The 16,957-nt window shown below is 43.0% G+C and overlaps 2 protein-coding genes across 2 annotated transcripts; both read right to left on the minus strand.

The window, feature by feature from the left end:
- Window positions 1–1,770: 1,770 nt before the first annotated feature.
- Window positions 1,771–14,519, minus strand: SAAL1 (serum amyloid A like 1). The gene is made up of 12 exons (XM_082485974.1): window positions 14,380–14,519; window positions 14,001–14,114; window positions 12,629–12,712; window positions 10,305–10,384; window positions 7,956–8,015; window positions 7,579–7,694; window positions 6,289–6,472; window positions 5,965–6,047; window positions 5,632–5,820; window positions 4,669–4,865; window positions 4,038–4,130; window positions 1,771–3,464 (listed from the first exon to the last, which is right to left on the minus strand). Exons 1-12 carry the CDS (start codon window positions 14,497–14,499, stop codon window positions 3,372–3,374), a joined length of 1,413 nt encoding a protein of 470 aa, XP_082342100.1. The 5' UTR covers window positions 14,500–14,519; the 3' UTR covers window positions 1,771–3,371.
- A 333-nt stretch (window positions 14,520–14,852) lies between these two features.
- On the minus strand, window positions 14,853–16,700 carry LOC309673180 (serum amyloid A protein-like). Its single transcript, XM_082484911.1, has 4 exons — window positions 16,673–16,700; window positions 16,212–16,341; window positions 15,752–15,890; window positions 14,853–15,073 (listed from the first exon to the last, which is right to left on the minus strand). The coding sequence occupies exons 2-4, from the start codon at window positions 16,312–16,314 to the stop codon at window positions 14,932–14,934; spliced, it is 384 nt and encodes a 127-aa protein (XP_082341037.1). The 5' UTR covers window positions 16,315–16,341; window positions 16,673–16,700; the 3' UTR covers window positions 14,853–14,931.
- Window positions 16,701–16,957: the final 257 nt, after the last annotated feature.

Raw genomic sequence — 16,957 nt, forward strand, 5'->3', positions numbered from 1 at the left:
TGACAGAAAATTAAGAAAGCAGAGTGACTTAAATATGGAGATGTGTAGGAAAAAAAAAACAAAACACCTCCCCAGCATAAGTTTTCATGGTTTACTCTACCAGAAAGGACGGATTTGTGACATGAATACAGGGCAAGCATTAGAATATGAAGAGCAGCAACAATCTCGCACCATCAAGGGGTTGGATGAAGCATACTGATATAATTCATTTTTCTCCACATAACAAATGTCTTTGGTTTTATGTCTCTTTGCCCCATCAGGAAAAGGTTACTATGTGGGATAAAGATGCTAAATGTACATAAAACATGAGTCAAAAGAATGTTAGAATCCTCTCTTTGAATGAAATTATTATATGGATCTATTAAGTCTAACTTAAGGCCTTCCAGTCTGGTTTCTACCTCAATTTTCTAGGTGCGCTCATGCCACAATTCACATCCAGCTCTGTCCATGCAGGACTGTGCTCCTGTTACTTCAGTTCAATGCTTCAGATACTTTTTGTATGACAAGTACTTCTCTTTTTTGCCCAAAGGAGGATGTTACGGAGGTAATCAGATCTTTGGTCTGGAAGAAAGCTGCTTGCCTGCTTGTACAGATAGCTATCCATTCTGAATCAACTAGCCCAGAGAGATCTGGTTTGCCACTTGGTGGCAAAGCATGGCTAGGAGAGGGAATGACAACAACAAACAAAACAAACAAAAAAAAAACCCAAAATCAAAACAAACTAAAAAACTCACCCAAACCCCTCTTCAACCACCTCCTCACTCCCCCCCGGCAAAAAAAAAACAAAAACCAACACCACAAAAAAACCAAGACACATGACTTGCACGAAGCACAGGCTAAGGGAGATCCCTGCTGGCGAGGCAATGAAATACACACGCACCATTTCCAAACACATCATTCACCTGCTACCGCAGTGAGTTTCTTACGCATCTGAATGCCAAAACCATTGCACGTTTACCTTGCATTCAATTTGGCACCAGCTTTTTCCTCCTACAGACAGCGCTGCCCCACTCACAAAGCACAGACTGAACAAGAGCAGCTGCTTGGTGGGGCAAAGGGGGAATTGAGTCTCCATTTCATCATGTTGATAAAAATTCCCGGCATACTTGAATCATCATTCTGATTAAGCAAGGCTGATGGATCCATTTCTACATGTTCTCCTATTGCAGAAGAGTGGGAGAATGGAACCTAGTTGGTTTCCCACTTACTGACACCGACCGTTTTTTCCTACCACATGACGGGCATTAGATATCGTCCCCCTTAGGCAATAATTAGATCAGGGCAATGATACATCTCACCTACGTGTTGTAATTAGTGATACCACATTTAACAATTTTGTATCCAGCCAATACTGGATACTTGTGTATTGAAAAGAAGGAAGAACAAAATAAAACAACAGATCTTCTCTCAGCTTTTTTGTACATTACATTAAACAACTACTGCAAAACTTCAACACCTACAAATTTTGAGACACAAACCAGAAATAATTAACTATGGTGAACTATCATAAAGATACTTATGATCTACCTGGGGACAAATTAAGCTCAGAAAAATGTTAAGAACTGGATGAAAGAGACATTAACTTCCAAACTAAGCAAATGACTCAGCAAAGAAAGCAAGAGGGAGTTAAAATTAACATCCAATGAAGGACAACATATTTTACAGGACATTGACATTATGAAGATGTTCAATTTTCCTCTTACAAATGACATACTTGAGAGCAACAGACATTTCCAATGGCTCGGAAAACAAATTTAATTGACACTTAGAATGAAGGAAAGCATACAGGTTTGGGTTTTTTAAAAAGAAAATTTATTACAAATCTGTAGGTTTAAGAAAATATCAAAAACTGTCAAAGTAGTATGAAAAATGCTGTCATCCTATTCACAGTTACCAGTTTTCTCCAACAAACATAGCGTACAAAACCTGATAGAAACCATGGCAATTCTTTTTGGTGACACAAATCAGATATTTATAATTCTAAATCCCCTGCTGACAACTAAGATGCTGTTGGCAGCCCAAGGGAACAATTCAATTGCACTGTTTTTGAAAACTGGAAGTTTGGATGAAAAGGCTATATACATATACACATGCTGTGTTTTACCACATGCACAGGTAACTCAGGGCAAACAAAACACAGCCCAGCACAATACTTAAGTCTATAAAAACCTGGAGAGACAGGGAATGTGTGTATATGGTATTAAGTTATTTGCTACAATCTGTTCCCATTTTCTTTTACATCCTAAACCTAATAAAGACCAATTGTTTTCCAGTCTCATTTATAGAAAGAGTGAAGCGGATGTGCTGTTATACTGTCTTTTCAGACACAGAAAATGCTAGCTGTGCTGCATATGCAGGCAAGTGATCTAAAATGTAATGCAGTTAAAACATAATATAATTAAAAGTGGGATTTTTAGAAGACTGTAGACTGAATTTACTGCAAGTAACCTAAGACCTTAAGCTCCCTTGAAAAAACAAGGCTAACATGGCATCTCTAACATCATTCACAGATAATATGCAAGACACATGATGACGAAAGAACTGTCTGATACGGGTTACATTCCTAAACTGAAGTATACACTGCTTTAAAAAAGCAGAAAGTTTGCAAGTATACCATGGATTAAATCCAAACCTGCCCTACAACTCTAACTCTGGGTAACTGCCTGCAATGGTTGGAAGCTACAGCATAGACCATTGGTAACCACATTCTCAAATCCTTTAAACTGCACAGGACCCAGACGTCACAGCTCAGAGCTGCAGTGTAGAAGAGGCTTCAATGTAAGACGCGTGAAGATTTTGAAGGAGCAGGATGAAATGTTTCTGTTACAATACTTGCTTAAGGTACTGATATGATCTAAAAGAGAAAAAAAAAAGAAAAAAAACACCCCAAACAACTCTGTGTAGTTTAACTCTGTTTTTATCAGGTGCTGAAATGTCCTTAGACAGAGGACATCTGGGATTTCCTACTGATCAATCCTGCTTTTGCTAACAGCAACTTGGAAGAAACCAGCATAATGTTAAAAAACTACTCAGTGCATTTCATTTATTTTGCTGTTTCAACTTAAGTTGAAAAGCACAGAATCAAGAGTTATTCAAAGAACAATATGCTGCAGAAGAGCAGTTTGAAATCACTTGTCTCTCATCACCACAGCAAACAGGATGGAAGATGCAGAACTGAATTTACAATAATTTCCTTCCCCATGCAGACCAGATTAACCCTAGATTAATCAGAGCTACTGGAACATTTCTTAAAAGTTGGTAAGGAGGTTGCCTCATTCTCCTGTGTTTACTAAAAACTTGATTTCTGAAACACTGTAATGAAACAGTCAAAAATCTTCATTCCAAAGAAAGAAAATATTTCATGTACATTCTTAGGCATGAACCTTCAGGCTTGGGAAGCGCTTTTCTAGATTGTCAGCAAGTGTCTGATCAGCCTCACGCAGAACTTCAAGGAAACTCTCCACCTGGAAATAAATTGCAAACACACACACACAAAAAGGAAAAAAAAATAAAACCAAAAAAACCCAAACTTGCATAGAGCACAGAATTCTTATACTTGGTATAGGGGGTCTTTCTACTCCTTCACCTTCCCAACAACAGCAGCCACCAGCAGCCACTGCAAAGAATACTGGAAAATGCTCTACAGTAGATACCTTCCTCCTAAACCCCGTAATTTCAGTTGGTCTAACTTTTGAAATGTTATTGCCTTCCCCAAACTTGTTTTATTGTTTAAAAGTACACACATAAAAGCTACCTATAAAAAATATTTAGAATAATTATTTTATAAAAATGTACAGGACAAATTTTCAGCTAGCAAAAAACATCTAATTTCAGCACAGTTTGACCCTTATATCAGCCAATGATGTAGGCAAAGCTCTGGCTGAAATAAGCCAGAAGAGACACAGAGGGCGAGACTGTCTAGAGTGGCGTATTACCTGTGTCTGAGCAACTCTGTCCTGCCTCTACATCTGACTCTGAAAGGCCTTGCCACCTGAGTAGTATTTTTTCAGCTATGTTAAAGACTGTGTCGTACTTACTGATGCAAAATACAGAGGTAAGAGGTTCTGAAATGCACAGGAACATGTCTGTTCATTTAAATGTCCCTGGTGTAGTCCTTCTAATGTATTTTCCTGAAAAATAAAATGAGAAATATAACTAGCATATCATGAACACTTGTCGAAAGAACAAACTCAAAATTGTGCACAGAGTGTCTATAGCATGCGCTTCAGTCTCAAAAAATGGGTGCAACAACCAGAACTTAGAGTTCTCGGAGGGTGCCAGATATAGCTAGTAGAAAAAAGTGTGAAAGCTCACACACCACAAGTCTCTTAATCTGAATGCTCCCAGTATAAAGAAGTCCAGCTGAGAAGGTGAGTTTATATACTGATACTCTTTCCTTATCTTAAATAAATTGGCTTTCATTCAAAAGAAATAGTGACATACACCTAGAGAATTTATCATACAGAATCTTGACCCTGAAGGCATACAGCTGAGAAAAACTGTGTCCCTGACACCTAACACACATGTTGTTACTCACCTTCTGATTGATTGTCTAATAAATTTTCAGTATGCAACTCCACTTGCCCAGAAAAACACCCACATTAACAATAACATCTTTTTTCTTATGTACCCTGCAGAAGTCCCTCTTAAAATTTTGTTTATTCTTACCTTGGTCAATTCTTGAAGCATATTGGAAAGTAATTCACAGCAAATATCCTTCAAAATTTTTAAATGGAAGTCTTCCTCATTTAGATCAGCCCTTCCAGTCTTTTGTTGTTCAGACTCCTTTGAGTTATCAACAGATCTTTTCCCACAGTCCTCCATGTATTGCAAGATACGAATCAAGCTCCCAATCAGAGGCATATCTAACATAAAGTAACAAGAAAATGTAAGTTTAACACTCACAATTTTTCCCCATCTTTTCAAGGCATTAGAATTTTGAAACACACCACAAGATTTTCTATGAAAGCTATAGGAATGTATATTCTGAGTGTTGTGTTTTATCCAAAACTGCTTTAAAGAAGCAAGTGGAAATGTAGTAGAAAACCCAAACCATGTTTTCTGCAAGCTAACCTGTATCTATAAAAAGTATATGCAGTGGTAAGGAATACGAGAAGGAAAATGTCTCTAGTAGTAACTCAGAGAGGCTAATATGTTCAATTTGCATCCAGATAATCCTATCTGATAAACTAAACCAACATGTCTTTCTGCTGCACATGACCGTGACTTACACTACCAAGACTAAAGACTTGTCAATGGATTGAAAAGTAACAAGTGATAAAGACGGATTTAAGTAAGTGCAGAATCTCCCTCTACTAAAAAAAAAAAAAATTTACTATCAAGACATTTTAGCAAAGATGAATTCTGCAATTTTCGTTAATTTACCCAGTGGAGAAGATTGAACAGAATCTGGGGATTCTATTACTGTAACTCTTCAGAGATATCCAGTAACTGAACTTTGAGCCAGCTGTGATTTTCAGAGTCACCAGTAAAGAGCCTTACTGTAATCAAACATGTAACTGAACTGATCTCTAGTAAATAGTAATAAATTGACCATCTTTCACCCCACGTACATCAAGACAATTGTGACAATAAATAAATAAAAAAAGAACATAAAAAAGCAAGACTTGCTTTTCCTCATCTTGGTGTATTCTTGTTCTGTCTGTGAAGCAAACATAGCAGACAGCACGGACAAAATAGAGGCCAATACAGTCTTCTGCTCCTGCACCATGATTGGTGGATCATCTGGCTGGCAAAGTTCATGGCAAACAAGGTCATAAAGCAAACTCCAAGTCTCTTTTCCCCCATCAGGAGCCTGCACTTGAGAAATAAAGAAAAAGAACCCACCAACCCATCAAATTTAATCTAGGTACATTAATTATTTTTCTCCCCATTAAATATCTGATGATCTAGAAGTTACCGCCGTTCGTGATCCTATCATATGTAGCAATTCAAATGTCTTACCGATAGCCTGAATACCCTCATCCACCGTGGTCAGGAGCTGCAAAATATGCATATAAACATCAAGTCCTTCTGGATTATCTGATCTACACAGAACAAACAACAAACAAAGAGAAATTAAAGATCTGATTACCAAGTTTATATTCTGTGTGTTTTCTTTGCTAACAAACCAGTTGACTCATTTCAAATGGTAAATACAGGGAAATGTATTCTAGTGATCTGCCAAACTATGCAGCTACCACTGAAATAAAGATGTTCAGACACAGGCCTTAACAGGGTTATAAGGAGTCTCCCCCAGCCTTGAAACCGAGAAGAAATCTCACGTACCGGACTTGTTTCGCTGCTTCAAGTATACAAGGCACAATCTTAAAATCTGGAAGTTCTTCAGGGGAATCATCTACAGATGGTCCCACAGACCGACAAGTGCCATTTTTAATCCAGTTTAACATTAGTTCTTCATCTAGATCAAAGAGTTTGTCCACCACTTCACCCACTTTGACCAGCAATTCCACTGCATAAGAGAGAATGTATAAATTTCAACAAAACTAAAAACAAAAGAGCAAAAATTAGCTCAAAAAATGCAAATTTATAAAAGCATTCAGAGTAAATTCAGTGCTGAAATATATTTGTTTTGTTCACTCCCTACTAACGGGTACTATGTTTATTTCCTTTTTGTGGCACAGATGAGATGAAGAGTTGGATAAATAGGGAGTGTTGGAAAGCCCACAGACACCTTCTACCTTACCATGCCATTTATAAAGCAGGCACTTTGTTCTGCAAACAGACCAGGTTACTGAAAAGTCAAAACTCCTACTTCTGAAGTAAGATTTTCCAAGATTTGTCCCTAAATATGCAGTTTTCTGCTAACCTTACACCTCCCAATCTGCATTTCACTTAAGTAAATCTGTGATTTCAATTGGACAGAGCAGGATTTCTGAGCATTGTCATTAAAAACAAACAAACAAAAAAAACCAAACTGAAAAAGCTAAATGATTAGGATTTCTAGAAAAATAACTGCTGTTACAATTGAGTTGGACATGAAAATATAAGTGCTATTCAAAATATTTCTATGATTAGGTGCTTAGCAGGGTTTTTGCAACATTAGTGCTAAGAGAGATTTGTGTACCACTGACTGCATACCCAAAGCCTGTGCAGTATTCGGCTGCCATTCAGAGTTAACTGAATCATTCCTCCAGTTCACACTCCTCAAGTATGGTAGTTTTTAAAATGGAAAATATGTACCCAATTTGAAAAAAAAAAAATTAAGTGAGGTCTTATTTAAAGGATCAAAAATTACATATGTACACCCCTGAATGAGGACTATGTCCTTTCCTTTACTGTGCCGAATAACGATTTCTTCTATTAGACTTATTTTTATTCCCCCATAGAGCTTTCTTCTTCATCTATGAGTGCTTTTCTGGTTGGTTTTACACGTATTTATAAACCCGCAAAGGCAGGACAAGTTTATCTTGGTGTCCTTTAAATTCATGAGATTTACTTTATTTTAAAGAAATTCTGTATTCCCAATTGAAAATATTTGTCGTTGAAACTGCATGCTTTAGTTCTTATTTTTTTCTGCAAACACCCACTAATTCCCAGCTTGTTTTGGCAACTTACCATTTGTAGAGCTGGACATGATAAAGCAAACACAGTCATATACGGAAGGGTTTTCTCGGATTCTCTCAACCCAGACGTTGGCCACCTCAGGCTGGGAGAGGCAAGTTAACAACAACCTAGACAAGAATTGCCCATTTAACAAATCAGAAGCCAATTCACTGAGTTTAGCTGCACAAGTGTAAATCCAAACTGATGAGAACAACGTGACAGAAACAGGAATATGGCTTACAGCAAATCAATTCCAGAACAATGCGGAAATGACAAAAAGATAGGATGAGAGGATAATAAAATAGTGAGCCCACTTGTCATTTATCTTCCCAGGCCTCAGAACATAGTAGAACTACACTAATGATGTGTTAATTTCTGAGATGTCCTACCTGCTTGTTTCCAGAAGAGTTGGAGAGTCTGAATCACACAAACGTTGCAGTAACACTTGCCTTTAAGGAGAAAATGAAAGATTAGATTAATAAATCATAGAATCATAGAATGGTTTGGGCTGCAAAGGACCTTTAAAGGTCACCTAGTCCAAACCCCCTGCAATGAACAGGGACATCTTCAACTAGATGAGGTTGCTCAAAGCCCCATCCAACCTGATTTGGAATATTTCCAGGGGTGGGGAATCTACCACGCCTCTGGGCAACCTGTCCCAGTGCTTCACCACTCTCATAGTGAAAAATTTCTTCCTTATATCTAGTCAGAATCTACCCTTTTAGTTTAAAACCATTACCCCTTGTCGTATCACCAGAAGCCCTACTAAATGGGCCTCTGGCCCCTACTAAATGGGCCTAGACCCTAGATGGGTCTATCCCCATCTCTCTTATAAGCCCCCTTCAGATACTGGAAGGCCACTATAAGGTCTCCCCAGAGTCTTCTCCAGGCTGAACAACCCCAACTCTCTCAGCCTGTCCTCATAGGAGAAGTGTTCCAGCCCTCTGATCATTTTTGTGGCCCTCCTCTGGACCCACTCCAACAGGTCCATGTTCTTCCTGTGCTGGGGACCCCCAAGCTGGCCGCAGTACTCTATGTGGGGTCTCAGGAGAGCAGAGTAGAGGGGCAGAATCACTTCCCTTGACCTGCTGGCCACGCTTCTCTTGATGCAGCTCAGGATACGGTTGGCTTTCTGGGCTGTGAGTGAACACTGCCAACTCACATCCAGCTTTTCATCCACCAATACCCCCAAGTCCTTCTTGGCAGGGCTGCTCTCAATCCCTTCATCCCCCAGCCTGTCTTGACACCCAGGGTTGCCCCAAGCCAGGTGCAGGACCTTGTGCTTAGCCTTGCTGAACCTCACGAAGTTCACAGACCCACTTCTTGAGCTTGTCCAGGTCCCTCTGGATGGCATCCTGTCCCTCAGGTGTGTCAACTGCACCACTCAGCTTGGAGTCATCTGCAAATTTGCTGAGGGTGCACTCAATCCCACTGTCTATGTTGTTGATAAAGATATTAAATAGTACCAGTCCCAATACAGACCCCTGAGGGATACCACTCATCACCAATCTCCACCTACACATTGAGCCATTGATCACTAGCCTCTGGATGCCACCATCCAACCAATTCCTCATTCACCAAACATTCCACCTATCAAACCCGTATGTCTGCAATTTAGACTCCTATAAAAACGATCTTTGTTTAAAAAAAAGTTATAAAAACATTAATTTCATAGCTGCAGCCATGTACCAAGATTAAAACTAGCTTTGCCCGTCTATGCATGCATTGCCAAGGTTTAAAGATTGCCAAACTTAGAAATTAGATTCAGTAACTTGACTGGTGATTAAAAACAAACACAAAAACCCTAGTGGTCTGTATCCTTTTTTTCCTTCACTGAACACTTCCCACACAACTATGGTCAGCCAAAGAGGTATGAATGAAGATGAGGCACGGCAGGCAAATTTAGTTCCTTCTCTAATATTATGACACTGTGCTTCCCCTCTGGCCCCAACCTGACCTCTTCTGGTAACCCTGCTCAAGCAATAACCACCAGTGGCAGTCATGACGGATGGATTCAGGGGAGACAGGTAACAACACAATAGTCAAGCACTCACCTAACCACAGTGCTGATCAATGTCCAACTCAAGCCAAATTTAGAAGAAACTAACATCTACAGTCGTTATGCAAACATGACTGAGTCAATCATCTTACCCCATAAATAGTGAGCAGCCCAAGAACCCTTTGAGCTCCCCTGCATAGCAGCAGGCAGCATGCCAGGATCTCCCCTTGAGTAGAGACGCCTCTCAAGGTTACTCCTCAAGGCTGAGATTCCTTGCTGCCTTGATAAGTAGCTAATAATATGCTAAACTCTGAAGCTTCACCAAGATTATCTCTCAGATCGATTGTGCACATATAATCCTTTAGACATAAACCATTGACCAAGTCTGGGACTAAGTCTGGGATCCAGCCGCACCTAGACTCCTCTCTGAGGGGGAGTTTAAAAAGCAAGGGGGTCCTCTCTGAATCTCGTGACTTAACAGGAGGGTCTCCCTGACAGTTTTGTCTGACCCTGTCCTCTATGCAGTAAATAACTAAGTGTACCTTGCTATCGAATCTTCTTAAACCACTGTCACATTTACTAACAAACTTTGTTACATCACTGTTTTATATCAATAAATATATTGTTGCTTCTCTCTTACGAGTGAAGTACATCACTCCATCCACGGCAAACATATATTTCATGGTTGCGAGTCCAGAAAAGCAGTACTCGTGCCTGTATAAAGCACATATACACTTACCCGAGATTCTCATCTTTACTAATGGACATGCATATGTCTTGGAAACAGGCCATATTTCCTAATATTCCCACACAGATTTCCTGAAAAGTCAAAACACAGTATAATGAAGCAACTGCAACATGGTTCACAATTTTATTTCCATAGCCATAAGACAAAAGTAAGAAAGGTTCAAAGACGTTTTCCAGTTTGATTTCCAAGTTCTTACAACCCACCGATTTCAAGACTGATACAGATTTTTTTCTACAGGATGCTATTAGACTAGACTAAAATATACTCATGACAGGTACTATTCAGATATTTTGGTGTTGAGGTGTTCCATAAAGCAAATATATCTTGAACTCAACTTTGTTTGTCTATTCTGTGTGTTCTGTTTTGAAGCTAATCTAGAATCCCTATTGTTAAAGCAACAAAGAGTCCTAAGAACAAAAATATCACCATCTAAGTGCAACCCTCAACGATATTCACTTCCTCCCAAAAGAAAGGGGTCTTAATGCAAGCTTCCAGCAAAGCCCATTTTCTGATTGCAGACTTATAAAGAAAAAGCAAACCCAAAAGCAAACCCAAAAGCAAACCCAAAAGCAAACCCAAAAGCAAACCCAAAAGCAAACCCAAAAGCAAACCCAAAAGCAAACCCAAAAGCAAACCCAAAAGCAAACCCAAAAGCAAACCCAAAAGCAAACCCAAAAGCAAACCCAAAAGCAAACCCAAAAGCAAACCCAAAAGCAAACCCAAAAGCAAACCCAAAAGCAAACCCAAAAGCAAACCCAAAAGCAGTGCATCCCGTTAGGATACTCAGGCCTAGACAATCATTAAAAGGATGCACGCTCCTATAAAGGGGACTGTGAGAGCTCTGAAACACCTGCTGGTGACTGGTGCTAACACAAAATGCCCTGGGAACATCTCACTTTCAGCAACTTGTTGGAAATCAACCCTCACCACTCCAGATTTTCTTTTTTACTAACATCCTATTGCCTCTGCTAAATTACAGCAGAATAATCATGAAACAAGTAATGAGAACAGAAAGCCAGTTGTACTGGTTGCGTGGCAAGGTTTTGGTAGCGGGAGTGCTGCAAAAGTAGCTTCTGTGAGAAGATGCCAGAAGTTTCCCCCATGTCGAAAAGAGTCAATGCCAGCCGGCTCCAAGACAGACCCACCGCTGGCCAAAACCATGCCAATCAGCAATGGTGGTTGAGCCTCTGTGATAACATATTTAAGAAGGGGAAAAAACTACTGCACAACAGCAGCTGGAAGAGAGGCGTGAGAATATGAGAGAGCAACAACTCTGCAGACACCAAGGCCAGTGAAGAAGGAGCTGGAGGAGGTCCTCCAGGTGACAGAGTAGATTTCCCTACAGCCTGTAGTAAAGACCATGGGGAGGCAGGCTGCTCCCCTGCAGCCCATGGAGGTTAATGGTGGAGCAGATATCCACCTGCAGCCTGTGGAGGACCCCACACCAGAGGAGGTGGATGGCTGAAGGAAGCAGTGACCCTATGGGAAGCCTGCACTGGAGCAGGTTTGCTGGCAGGACCTGTGACACTGCAGGTGACCCACGGTGAAGCAGTCTGTTCCTGAAGGACTGCACCCCATGGAAAGGGCCCACACTGGAGCAGCCCATGGAAAGGACCCATGCTAGAGAAGTTTGCGAAGGACTGTCTCCCATGGGAGGGACTCCATGCTAGAGCAGAGGAAGAGCACAAGGAGGAAAGGGCAGCAGAGGCAATGTGTGATGAACTGACTGCATTCTCACATCCCTGTCCCCCTGCACGGCTCAGGGGGATGTTAGAGAACTCAGGAGTAAAGTTAAGCCTGGGAAGAAGGGAAGGGTGAGGGGAAGGTGTTTTAAGATTTACGTTTTTATTTCTCATTATCCTCCTCTGATTTGATTGGTAATAAATTAAATCAGTTTCTCCAAATCGAGACTGGTTTGCCCATGACGGTAATTGGTGAATGACCTCTCCCTGTCCCTATCTCAACCCATGAGACTTTTGTTATATTTTCTCTCCCCTGTCCAGTTGAGGAAGGGAAGGTCAACCCACCACAGCCAGTCTCTACTGCTTTTTATAACAAGCCTAGGTTTGATAAACTTAGTCCCTCATCAATAGTGACATATACCAGCTTCAGCATTACTGAAATACTTTCTGATTAGACCATATTAAAAACACTGCAAAAAAGCATTTTTAAAATTTGATTTCATGTTTTCCCCCCATTCCCCTAACCTATTCAAACATGCAACAGGAAGAGGAGGGAGGCATGTGCAAATGCATGTATAGAGCTACCTACTGTTGCTGTTAAGATGGGACAGCTTTGTGACAGCCCATACTCACAGTGAGGCGAGGACACTTTGACTTGGCAAAAACTCCCATGAATATATCAGGGGCATTGAACTCCTGAAGAAATAAAGCGACATCCTGTGGAGAAAGTGAACAGAGAAGTAAATGGAGTTCTACAATTTCCAAACACAAAATCAAGCCTTTTCTCACAGCACATGGACTGGATCAGAGATGTCAAACTCACTACAAGAGAATAGTTACTCCCCACCAGTCAATATCATTAATCCTTGCTTTTCAGTGAGAGATCAGCAAGCCCCTATGGTGATTCAGGATGCCAGTGATTTGCTATATGAGCCAAAAAGTCACATTTAGTTTCTTTTGTTCTCTGTCTCAACAGAGGGTCAGCGGCACTAAATCATAATTCAGCAAATACCAAATATGAGGGAAGGGATTACCATTAGCACTTGATCAGAGCAAATCTCCTCATTTTGCCACATTAAACCACAAGATTAGTCCTCTATTTGACAGTAAAGGACACATCTTCCACGTTTATTTAAAATTTCCAACAAAGACGCAGGGAATAAAATAATAACAATTAAATACATATATCTTACTTGCAAATTTGTTCCACCATTTAAGAATGTCAAGAAAAATACCAGAAAGTTAAATTAGATTTCCATTGTGAATCTGTACTTAAAGTTTAAAAGGTTTATCTACCAGATAAAACTATGCTTACTAACAGGATGCATTACAACTGTTAGAGGAAAATATGCCTATTTAGAGACAGCATCAATATTATCTCCATAATCAAACTGCTGAAGATACAGGGTATGCACCCGAATAATTTCAGCTACAGCTAAGGTACTGTCTTCTAATAACTCTGAGCTTTGGCTCAACTCCTGCACATAATACTGAAAACCAACAGGTGTGAATATGGCCTCATTATGCCATGTTGACCCTAAGCAATAGCAACGCACGATCCATTAGACACCTGGGGGAAGGTCTGACAGATCATTTTGTTTCTTTAACATTTACACACAGCTCTCCTTTATATCTTCAAACAGCAGCATGGCGTCCTGCAGCTAGGTTGCAACAGAAGGTCTGCTTTTGCAAACTAGTGCTGGGCCTAAGAGTGCACACAAAGTACTTGCTCGTCTTGAAGAGCAGCCTTCATGATGAGCCTGCTTGATGCCAAGCACACATTCACCACACCTGCTCTGCCTAATGACTCACAGGACACTGTCAGCCAAACCAGAGAATAAGCAATACCATTGAAATCAGAAAGCTGACTAAGCCCGTTTAACTCTGCACCTTCTCCCACTTCCAGAAGGATTCTGACTGAACACACTCAGCGACAGAAACACAGCAGAAGCCTCCCGTAGCTGTGAACCACCCTCGAGGTCCAACTCCTGCACATCACTCCTACCTCGTCCATCGACATGTCCCACACTTTGCAGATGTCATTCTCCATCTCTTCGTCCAGCTCTGTGTGGATTCCCTCTGGGCTCACGGTGGGCTCCGTCTTCTCGGGGCTTATGACCTGAGAGAAAACGGGGGAGGGGCGGGGAGAGGGGGAGACGGCACACGGGGGTAAGGCGGTACGTGAGCTACGACGAGAAACAACATGAAACGCTGACAACGGCCTATCCCGTCAGTCACGGTTTAAAAAAAAACCCACACAACTAGGAAACCCGTGCGTCGCGTGCGCCCCGCGGTAACGGTCGCACCGCACGCGCCAGGCGCTGACCGCTACCGGGCCCGCCGGCCTCTCCCCTCACGGCGCCCCCGCTCCCGCAGGCCCGCACCTCGATGAGGCGAGTGAGGATACTGAACAGCCAGTGCTTGCTGTACACCGTGTTCCCCACCGCGTCGCCCTCCTCCTCTTCCTCCGCCTCGCTGGAGGGCGGCGAAGGGTTACGGTCCATGGCGGCCCGGTACGCCCCCGCCTCAACCGCCCCGGCGCCAACGAGGCGGCGGAGGCCAGAGCGGCCCCCGGGCGGCACCCCACAGCGCCCCCTGCCGGGGCGGGGCGCCGGGAGGCCACCTCTCAATGGCCACCGTATGCCGTCGCTCGCGCCGCGATGGCGGCCCCCTCCTCCGCGGAAAGCAGGCCCCGAGGGGGGCAGGAGAGACCCCCGCCCCTTGGCAGTGCCCCCCGTGATGCCCTGACATCGCCTCGCGGGGGACGCGCAGAGGGAGCCGTTCCCTGGAATCCAGCGCGGAGGCTTCAGATCCCGGCCCCAGCAGGAAAGCCAGCAGCAAGGGACAGCAGTTTTCGGGAGGAAAAAAAATGTCTTTATTCGGCTATACAGAAGAGGTGTAACAGGGGAGCGGAGATGGCCTCCCAGGGGGCAGTGTTAGTATTTGCTGGGAAGGCCTTCAGGTCTGTAGTAGTTGGGGTCACCGCCATTTCTGCCCCATGCGTTTGCCTCTTGGTCAGCCCGGGTGTCTTCTGCGCCTCTGCCGCTCACGTTGCTTTGCCATCTTTCCCGGGCATCACTAGCAGGAAGAAAAAAAGGCCACCTGAACCAGCCAGCGTTTAACTCCACTTTGTGTTGACTGCCTCACACGTGTAAAACCAGCCTTTCCACAGGACTTCTCAGAGTGAGAGGCAAGCACATATTCAGTCCTTGTCTGACAACCACAGTGTTACATCAGGAAACAAACCAGCAAGGAAAGAGTTCCTTATCAGGAAGATAATTCTGATAGGAAGAAATTTTTATAATTCTTTATAGGAAGGAATTCTTTAGTGTGAGGGTGGTGAGAGACTGGCACAGGTTGCCCAGAGAAGCTATGGATGTCCCGTCCCTGGAAGTGTTCAAGGCCAAGTTGGATGGGGCTTTGAGCAACCTGGTCTAGTGGCAGGTGTCCCTGCCCATGGCAGGGGGGTTGGAACTTGGTGATCTTTAAGGTCCCTTCCAACCTAAACCGTTTGGTGGTTCTATTACCAGAAACGCAGAGGCAAGGAATCTGCCTTCTTGGGAGGACAAGAAGAAATGCTTATGCTCATGGGGGAGGAGAGGCACCATTCCTATAGAGACAGGCTGTTCAGACATTACCTGCTTCCCCTCCACTGTTGTCCTAGGTCAAAAGCTAAGTACAAGTCAAAAAGGACTTTAACTGGAATGCCTGGATCCCTAGTAACTCACTGTTAACAAGCCAAATATGCTCCATTACCTGATCACTTTGGCTGCCCAAGCACCGCCAGGTCCTCTTTGGGCAGCATCATAATTCCCACGAGCATGGAAATATTTGTCGGCACCTTTATAATTTGCCTCACGCATGTCCCGGTATGCTCTGAACATATCCCATGCCCCTGAAGAAAGCAGAGAAACGGAGATGACGTTGACTTTAAAGAGTCATCCCAGAAACAGTTAAGTACCATTCCAGCCAGGAGCTGACTAGCCTAAGGAGCAGTAACAAACAGGGGCAGTGCTCCACATCGGCCTTTGCAGTGGTGTGCCCACAGAAAGAGCCTGCGGGGGCCAATTAAGGCCCTCTTCCAGCAGCAGAAACCAGCAGGGTCCCTCACGTGGAGCTGCGGACCTCCTAGCTCCAAGGACTGCGTCCATTGACTGCTGCTAACCTGTCAGGGATGGGGTTCCTGAGAGAAAGGCCCATGGTAACAGCAGCTTACCTCCCACTGCATCCCAGGCAAATCGTCCACCTTCGCGTATTGGTGACATGTCAGCACTTGCACACAGAAGAGAGAGCAACACGAGGCTGACAAAGAGTCTCATGGTTCCTGGCCCAAGCCTGACACAGAGCTGTGAGACAATCAGAGATGAGAGGTTCTGGAGCACCTTTGAGATACTGCTGTCATCGCATCCGTCACACCCACAGCTGTGCCTGGGCAGCTGCCCCAGCGCTGATGGCTAGCCCAGGAACCTGCTTCTACCCCCACAAGGGCTGATGCCCTCTGTGCAACCACAAGGACTCCGCAACAGAGGCAGAAGGACATGAGAAACTTGCATTTTAGCATTCCCTGCTGCTCCTGTCATGAGCACAGAGAAGCCCTGCCTGCTAAAGCATTAGTCCTGTTCCTAAATACCACCTGAAAACACTGCATATTGCTCACAAATTCAGAATATCACTTACCACTGCAGAAAGGCAAAGCCAAAGGAGATGGAGGTGGTCTTGTGTGCTCTCAGACTGAGAGAGGGTATTTATAAGCAATTCAAACCCCTCAAAAGAGGAAACTGGAAAGGATACCCATGGCTGGGAATTCCCCCCCCCCTCCACTTCCAACACAGAAATCATTACGGTAAGCCTGTCCTTGTCCTTACTGAAAGTTCATAGTTCGTCTTACACAATTTTTTAGAAAGTATGTTGTATTTCTTCAGCTGTCCATGGGACTATTTGCTCCTCATAACAAGCAGGCTG

This window comes from Vanellus vanellus (genome assembly GCF_965231255.1).
Source record: "Vanellus vanellus genome assembly, chromosome: 6".
NCBI classification, from domain to species: Eukaryota; Metazoa; Chordata; class Aves; order Charadriiformes; family Charadriidae; genus Vanellus; species Vanellus vanellus.

What these genes read in the sequence shown, in the direction of transcription:
- SAAL1 (XM_082485974.1), bottom strand. Translation starts at nt 14,499, where the DNA reads ATGGACCGTAACCCTTCGCCGCCCTCCAGCGAGGCGGAGGAAGAGGAG. An exon ending in GAAGCAGCGAAACAAGTCCG is followed by an intron (nt 6,048 to 6,288) that starts GTACGTGAGATT and finishes TGTTCTGTGTAG; the next exon opens with ATCAGATAATCCAGAAGGAC. An exon ending in TGCTTCAAGAATTGACCAAG is followed by an intron (nt 4,131 to 4,668) that starts GTAAGAATAAAC and finishes TTTATTTTTCAG; the next exon opens with GAAAATACATTAGAAGGACT.
- LOC309673180 (XM_082484911.1), bottom strand. Translation starts at nt 16,314, where the DNA reads ATGAGACTCTTTGTCAGCCTCGTGTTGCTCTCTCTTCTGTGTGCAAGT. An exon ending in TGCCTGGGATGCAGTGGGAG is followed by an intron (nt 15,891 to 16,211) that starts GTAAGCTGCTGT and finishes TGCTTTCTTCAG; the next exon opens with GGGCATGGGATATGTTCAGA. An exon ending in TGGGCAGCCAAAGTGATCAG is followed by an intron (nt 15,074 to 15,751) that starts GTAATGGAGCAT and finishes TCTTCCTGCTAG; the next exon opens with TGATGCCCGGGAAAGATGGC.